This window comes from Neophocaena asiaeorientalis, unplaced genomic scaffold (assembly GCF_003031525.2).
Source record: "Neophocaena asiaeorientalis asiaeorientalis breed wild unplaced genomic scaffold, Neophocaena_asiaeorientalis_V1.1 scaffold137, whole genome shotgun sequence".
In the NCBI taxonomy this organism is placed as follows: domain Eukaryota; kingdom Metazoa; phylum Chordata; class Mammalia; order Artiodactyla; family Phocoenidae; genus Neophocaena; species Neophocaena asiaeorientalis.
In genome coordinates, this window is record NW_020171804.1 from 1183792 (window position 1) to 1191621 (window position 7830).

A 7830-nucleotide genomic window follows, 5' to 3' on the forward strand; every position below is an offset into this window, starting at 1 on the left:
TTTGCTAGCTGAACCCTGGTAAGGGGTTGCCATAGCAACAGCATGGCCTTGGCCCTGGTGAGTGGGGAGCCCAGATCACTCATTTCTTTGTGTCCTTGGGGGGTGGTGGCTGAGGACTCATGGTACTTGGGGCTGGTGAACCTGGTGGGGGGCTGGTGAACCTGGGAGGACCGTCCAGAACTGGAGGCTTACTGCAGACGTGACGGGTGCCAGCAAGGCCACAGGCTGGCTCCTTGGGTTCTCTTGCCAGAGATGGAAGCAGGGCAAGTTCTGACTATAGTCGGAACATCACCGCCCTCTGGGTTATTTTGTAACACAAAACCCGGAACCGGTCACTAACAAGGGGAAGGGGATTTCTTTATGGTAAAAACTTTATTTACTATTTATAAATACATTGCAAGACGAACTTTTCAAAAATACCTTTTTTTTTCTCAAAAACTTAATTAAAAAAATAAAGGAAAGCCAATAGGTAGGCAGAACATCTTGAGATCCCTTTGTGTTCTCCAGGAGGGCTGTGTGCAGCGTGCATCCAACCAGAGGCTGCAGTGGGGCGGCCGAGGGCCCCTCCTCACTCTCCTGCCAGACCTGGAGGGTGGCCTCCGGGAGAGCGGCTGCGCCCTGTGCACGAGCCCCCTCCCTCCGTCGTGGCCGTGTTTATATTCTCTAGCATTGCTTACAATTCGTCTAGGATTATCTAGTATAGGTGCTATCATATCTGGACGATGACGTATACACTGTGAACAGTCATGAAGAGGGTATTCTCTCTGCGTGTACGTGTGACTTAGAAAGAAAAGAAGGAAGTCTAAGTGCAGCAAAGCATGGGGGATTCTCTGTGTTCTCCCAGTGTCCTTGACCGGCTCCCCAACAAGCCATTCGTCTTCCAGGTTAGATAGAATCATTATTTTTTACATTGTGCCAAGGAGGACAAAAGGGGAGAGATGAAAATAAACCTCTTTTGTCTTTAAGGAGCTTATCCTCAAGCATACACTTGCTCTTGAATTGTTGAGTGGGAAAACGCTATTTTCTGCAGTCATTGGAGAACCAGGCTATTATCTGTGATGCCCCTGGCTGTCACCCTGCCCCCCTGCCCCATGGGGCCTCAGCAAAGCCTGTGTCTTCAGGAAGCTGCCTGACAAAGAAGGGTCAGAAATCCCCACCTTTGTAGGTTCCCAGAGTTCCCTAGAACATTCTTGGTCATTATTATTATTATTTTTTTGTGCAAGATTCCATCTTATTCTCTCCACTAGTTTCCAAGCAGTGCAGGTCCCTTGAAGATATAAAATATCTTCTTGGTCCAGGGACCCCGGCCCTTGCTTCAAAGATGTAGCTCCAGGTGGGTGCGTCGTGATGTGCAGGCATCAGAGGGCAGGGCGTTCCTCTTCTCGATGAGGCCTTGTCTCATCTTACATGTGGGGACGAAGCGCGCGTCTACATAAGCAACACTGTCGCTAAGGCATGAAGTGGAGGGTTGGTTGCGTCGGCAAACACGTGGGGAGGGTTCCAGGTTGGTGTGAGCTACGGCCACGCCGTGCTTGAGCTTACAGGTATTTTTATAGGAAGCAACAAGAAGAATCAAACTGCATTTCACTGACTACTGGAAAGTGGAAAGATGCCAAGTTCACCATTTGGAAGAAAACTAGGCATTTCAAACATCTCTTTCTAAACTTTGGTTTAAAAAAAAAAAAATCAATTCACCACAAAAAGAAATTGAAATCGAGGCTGTAGCCAGCTGCTAATCATGTCCTTGGCAGTCTTTTGTGCAAAATAAGGCATATTTGAGCTCCACATGAACTAAAACAGAAAGAAAAAGGAATGTATTGAAATAATTCCCCCCAAATCAAAAGGGCTCGGTGCCCACGCTGGGATCACAGGCATGATACCCAGGCAATTGGCAGGGTGGAGGCTCATTCCACACTTTTTAACAAAGCAGAGAACACCACGAGACGCCCACGGTGTTCACTAACGTAATCACCCTAAAATTATAATTATTTTCTCCAACTTGCGAGGCGACAGAACTTATCACTAAAAATGACAGCTTCTTCTGTTTACTTAAATTTGCCTTGAGACGATAAAATATATTTATCTTTTTCCCCCCAATAGCTCTCTCATGTATGAAAAAAGATTTTTAAATATGATTTCATTCTTCCACGTGATGGTTTGAAATTTCATTTTCACGTTAGATTTAAATAAACTTTATTAACATGCTATTAATCATAGACTCCCAGAATAGCCATAATGTATTTTACTGGGAAGAAAAAGCCACGTCTTTTAGAAACACATTCCTTTAACAAGTTCTTCTGGATGAAAACAGTTTACATGTGAAGATAAATGAACCATCAGGCTCACGGGGGAAAAGCTTAACTTTGGAAATCTTACGTTGTGTATGAATGTTTAAGTGTTCTAAGTTCTTTAAAAATGAGGCAATGCTATATTTAAAATGGATAACCAACAAGGACCTACTGTAGAGCACGGGGAACTCTGCTCAATATTACGTAACAACCTAACTGGGAAAAGAATTTGAAAAAGAACAGATACATGTATATGTTTAACTGAATCACTCTGTTGTACCCCTGAAACTAACACAACATTGGTAATCAACTATACACTAATGTAAAATAAAAAGTTAAAAAAAAAATGAGGCTAAGTATCTCTAAGACAAGCTGGCCACAGACCCTCTTTTCTGCTCTGGTTTGGGCGGGTTGAGGACTCTGTCTCGTGTGGGTCTGTCCTCCAGGCCAGTGCCGCTTCTGGGCCGCCAGCCCCTGGGATCTATAGATGCCCCTCCCACCAGGCTGGGTCCTGCGCCCCCTCGGATCCCACCAGTGCCCAGGGCTTACGTGGCCGCAGTCTACTTGCTCTCCATGCTGTAGCAGTGCACGTCCCCTTTCCCCTTCACGTCGAAGCCCGGGAGGGGCTGCCCGTACTTATCCACGCACCAGCAGAAGCCCCGCTTCCTGCCTTTGGAAGGGCGACACTGTGGGCAAAGCACAAATGATCCAGTGAGTCCCGGGGAGGCCCCGCCAAGCGGGTCCTGACGACGGGGGCAGGTGGTCAGCACCCAGGATGGTTTCCCAGCACGGCCTCTGCTATGCTGTGGAAGGCCTGTGTGCACAGCGTGTGTCTGGGGGCATGTTGGGCAGGTATGAGTGCCCCAAGAAAGCAGGGGTCCTGGTGGTTCTGTGTCCCTCAGGGTCTCGCTGGGGTGGACATTGGCCCCTGTTGGTCCTACAGGTCTACCTGCTGAATGGGGGCAATGATAATGTCCCATCTGCCCTGTGCTTGTCACATTTGGGTCTTTCAGAGCACACCCCAAGCTGTGTATACGGGTACCTTCTCAGGGTGAGTTTGCTGAATAAGTACCCATAGAGATATATGAAAAGGCAAAGAGACCAGTGGCCACTGAACAGGATGGGGCCCTCTAATCGAGGCCACTCCCACCAACACTCTGAACATGGCCCTGTGTTCTGTGACTAATTCCGTAGATGCTGAGGTAGGAGTCATCCAATTAGAAAGTCCATTGAGATGCTCCCATAGAGTGATCTGAAATCTACAGAGGTACACTCAGTATGCCTTAAAATAACAATGTATCTGATCCTTTACAGCTGGTCACCACCAGGAAGGCACGGGTGTGGAAGGGACCAACATGGGACCTCAGGGTAAGCCTCCTGCCACAGCACTTCACGTCAGGCTTCTCGGAAATTCTCTACAATAGTTAATAAAAACATCCCTCCATGGCGCAGTGCTAACGTGTCTGGGTCCCTCTGGCTAGTAAAAGGCTCCAGGGAGGCCTCGCGTTGCTCTGTGGGCCGGGAGGCAGAAGCGGACGGCGGGAAGATACCAGGATTTAGGGATTTAGGGGAAGCCCCTCAGAGGTCTTGGATGTGGCAGGGACCGCAAGCAACGGCGGCAGCCAGAGCACTTGGGTGGAGGGCTGGTCTCTCCTCCGCGTAAGCGGATGGTGGGAGAGAAAGGAGCTGTGCAGACCGTGCTCACCTGCTTTTTCTTGTAGAAGCCCTTCTTGTCGCAGTTGGGAATGTGGATACCCCTGGGGCTGAGCATATTCAGGAACTTGAGATGGTTCAGCGTGTCCTCCATTTCCCGGCGGCAGGGCCCCTGGGGAGAAAACTCAGGTTATCTGGGAACTCCCTGTCTGACACAACCCTGTAACGCCCAGGGAACCGGCCACGTGCCCCTGAGCGTCTCTGCCCGACTTAGCTGTCACCGTTCCCACGCAGCTGCCAACCAGGGCTCCCTGTCTCTCTTCTGACTCCGCAGAGCGAGGCACAGAACTGGGACAGGGACCCACAGGCCAGGACACTCAGAGGCCACGTGAACAGCTCTTGTGAGAACACCTCTCTGCCCTGCAGGGGCCTGGAGATTCCCAGGAGATCTCTGCCGTAGGGGAGGGTCAACAGCCCTTCTGTAAGGATGGGCTCTTGGCTGCTTGCTCAAGCAGCAGGACCACCGGAATAACTGTCGGGGCTCTTGAGTAAAGAGCAACCCTGTGATCTCCAGATGCCCAGGCCGGGCAGCCCCACCCTCAACGGCAAAAGGAAAAGCGCTCACGTATTCCGTCTCACGCTTGGACTCGGACGAGAAGTTCTGCGTGTCTGTGCTCTGAGACTCATAGTCGACCTTGTAGCGCTGGCTGTCCTTGGCGTGTCCTTTCTTGATGACGTCCATCTTGGTGTGGACGGGGTGGAATTTGGAGTCGGGCACCCTGTGTGTGCTGGTCAGGGCCTGGTTCTCTGTGCTCCCCACGCTGTGGCCTTCCTCTGACTCACTGCCATTTCCTTGAAAGACACAAGGGAGACACAGACTTGAGGGTCATTGACATTTAACGACGGAATCTTACCATTTTGACCAAGTCCGAACCAAATGGAAATGTGATTCAACAATTCCAAGTTTAGAAAAACACCTTGATAAAGTATTATTCCATAATACTAGTGGTGAATGGTACTCCCTTGGTCTCAAGAAGGCACCTCTTAAAAATAAAATCTGACACGTGCTATTACAAAGTAGGGGCCGCTGAAAAAAAATGCTTTTCATGCTCTCAGCTTTCAAGTACCTCTCATCCTCCACCAGGAGGGGGCAGACCCGAGCCAGGGAAGGCTCCGAGGCCCACTCAGAAATCCCTCAGGGATGCCCCAGTGCAGGCCTCCCCCGTGTGGACTTGTGGACAAGCACATCCTCTGCCCCACCCGGCCCTACTGAATCAGAAGCGCTGGGGCGATGGCAGAAACCTGGGAGTCAGCAAGCCCCAGGGATTCTGATTCCAGCCCGTCCTGAGTGCCACCAGGCAAAGCGCTCAGATGGGGAAACTGAATTCTCCACAAAGCGCCTTTGCCTCAGGCCCCTGGACTCGTGAGGCATGTCTGGTAGTGTTTCATAGGTCTCGCTGTCACGTCTCTCACTGTCCGTGCAGGGTCTGCACAGACCCTGCGGATCCTGGGGCACTATCCTGGGTGAGTCCTTCCTTCCTTGTCTGCATAGGAGCAAATGGGATAAGGACATCACCAAACAAGGCTTAACAATCCTTTGTGCCAAAGAGCTTCACTCTGAAAAGGAAGCCACTTCTAAACATCTCTGACTGTAATCAAACTAATGAAGACATACTTGCTATTGATATTGGAATGTCCACAGCGTCACTGGGATTTGAAGTATGGAAGGAGAATGCTCTCTGTTCCTTTTCCAGGATGAACTTGGGCCGGCTAAGGGAGAAGGGCCAGTGGGGAGCCCCTTCCTCTTGCCTGGTTCTATGCAGCCAGGTAACTGTCATAGGATGCCTCCCCCTCCCAGATGGGGCTCAGTTCGCTATCTGATACCGCATCTACTACACCTGGGGTGCCAAGCGCACTGCTCCAGCTGACCCGTTCTCTACCCTCCCGAGAACTGGCCCATCAAGGTGGCAGCCTGCTCACCTGCCTGGAAGCCTGCCAAGGCCTCTGGCTCTAGGCTCCGAGGAGCAAATGTCTAGCTCTGGCTTGGAGAATGCTTCTGGAGGGTTGAGAAGGGCTGAAAGATACTCTGCTTTTGTTGCAGAAGCCCTGCTCTCTCCTGGAGGCATCTCGGGCAGGTGCGCTCACAGGGGTGTTTGGGGGAAGTCCTCGTTCTCTCTGGGTTTCGATCACCCGGGAAAAGAAACAGTTCCATGAGGAGAAGTTGCAAAGTTCCCAAGGGGTCTGGTGTTTGGGGAAGCACAAATTTATCCAGCCCACAGCCAACAGAGTAAGTTTTTAATTGGTAGAATTTGGTTTCAATTTCCTTTCATCTTAGTTTTATTTATTTATTTTTTCCACGGAAGTACTGGGGCAAAGGGGATGCTAAGAATATGTAAATGAATATATTTGCATTTCTTTTCCAAGAACTCTGAGTAATTTCTTAAACTTCCTTGGTTTCTTTCTAATGCCTGCTGAGAGAAGAAAAGAAAACCGTTCCATTTAAACCACAGATAATTTTCTTAAACTTTTGACTGTTATTTAAATGTACCCCCCCAAGTGGATTTTAGAAGTCACTTAGATCTTTCCGTAATTTTATAATAAACCCCATCAACCTATACTATGGAGCCACTACGACAGTAATCTTAATTCCCATTAAAGTCTAGCCAAAAGTTACAACACCTATAAAAACTTCTGAGAGACAAATGCATCCAGCAATTCTAACCAGTCTACTAGAGCCAGTGTATGTTTCAGGCAGTTGTAATTTTACCTTTCCACGAGGCCTGAAAGGAAATAGCCTCACCTGGGAGTGGAAATCTGCAGGTAAGGAAATTATAAGGGGATTTCCATCCTTCTAGCCCCAGATGGGGGCTAGCCCACGGTGGCCTGTCCAGCTGGTGGCTGGAGGTGAGGGCTTTATCTCCTAGCCTTCAGCGACGCGGTAAGTTCATTCACATACCTGAGTGAGGCTGGCTAAGCGTGCTTGAAATTTAGAGGAACACCTGCCAACTCCAGAGTCATTTCTTTCTGAACGTCAGGTTGTCCGACCCGGTTCCCACCTCGCTGCTTCTGGGACACCCCCGGGCCTGAAACTGCTTTGCAAACCGTAAGTCTGTGTAATTCAGTATTTTTAAAGCCAGCTACCATTTCCCTCGACGTGCCTGACCACCTTCCCCGTCCAAATCCGCCCTGGCCCATTCCCTGCGCCCCCGGCCCCGCAAGCATCCTCGGCATGGACACGCTCGCTCTTCGTTCGTGCGAAACAGAAGTCGCGGTACGGAATTGGGCCGCACAGTACACGCCCACGTTTCGGCGCGGCGTCGGCATGAATGGTTTGAGAATCTCCTCCGTCCAGGATCTCTCCATTGACCGTTAACCTCTGCATCCGCTCCCTCCCTGCCCAGGAAATCTATAACCCATTTTCGCCGAAAGCGCTTTACAATTTACAAGAACTCTGCACTCAAAGAACGGAGCGAGTAGAGGGCCGGTTGCGGAGGGTTCCCCAGGCGAGCGCCCTCGCCTCGCGGGGCTTCAGCTTCCCCAGTTACAACCCTTGGGGTGAGAACAGCAGCGAAGTCTCCACAGAGGTACCACCTTTGGCCTTGGCCGAGGGGTGCGCTTTGGCGGCGCACCTGGCGTGGGTAGCTCACCTGGCGCGGGCGTTGCGGGCAGCAGGTAGGCGCGCAGGCGGCTGGCGGCGCTGGCGTTGGCGCAGATCCCGCGGCCGTCCAGCAGCGCTTGTAGCGGGCGCGGCTCGCCGGGCGGCGGCTGGCAGCGGAGGCCGGAGCCGCAGCGCTCGGTGTAGACGCCGCAAGGCTGACCCTCGCGCAGCGCGCACGTCAGGCAGCAGCCACAGCCCGGCTCGCGCACAAGCTCGGCGCACGGGGGCGCA

The 7830-nt window shown here is 51.2% G+C and overlaps 1 protein-coding gene across 1 annotated transcript; it reads right to left on the reverse strand.

The window, feature by feature from the left end:
• Positions 1-353: 353 nt before the first annotated feature.
• IGFBP3 (insulin like growth factor binding protein 3) lies at positions 354-7823 on the reverse strand. Its single transcript, XM_024748304.1, has 5 exons — positions 7589-7823; positions 4567-4793; positions 3994-4113; positions 2838-2974; positions 354-1791 (listed from the first exon to the last, which is right to left on the reverse strand). Exons 2-4 carry the CDS (start codon positions 4681-4683, stop codon positions 2849-2851), a joined length of 363 nt encoding a protein of 120 aa, XP_024604072.1. The 5' UTR covers positions 4684-4793; positions 7589-7823; the 3' UTR covers positions 354-1791; positions 2838-2848.
• Between the last annotated feature and the right edge of the window lie 7 nt (positions 7824-7830).

What these genes read in the sequence shown, in the direction of transcription:
- IGFBP3 (XM_024748304.1), bottom strand. Translation starts at nt 4,683, where the DNA reads ATGGACGTCATCAAGAAAGGACACGCCAAGGACAGCCAGCGCTACAAG. An exon ending in CCAAGCGTGAGACGGAATAC is followed by an intron (nt 4,114 to 4,566) that starts GTGAGCGCTTTT and finishes TTTTCTCCCCAG; the next exon opens with GGGCCCTGCCGCCGGGAAAT. An exon ending in GCTTCTACAAGAAAAAGCAG is followed by an intron (nt 2,975 to 3,993) that starts GTGAGCACGGTC and finishes CTTTGCCCACAG; the next exon opens with TGTCGCCCTTCCAAAGGCAG.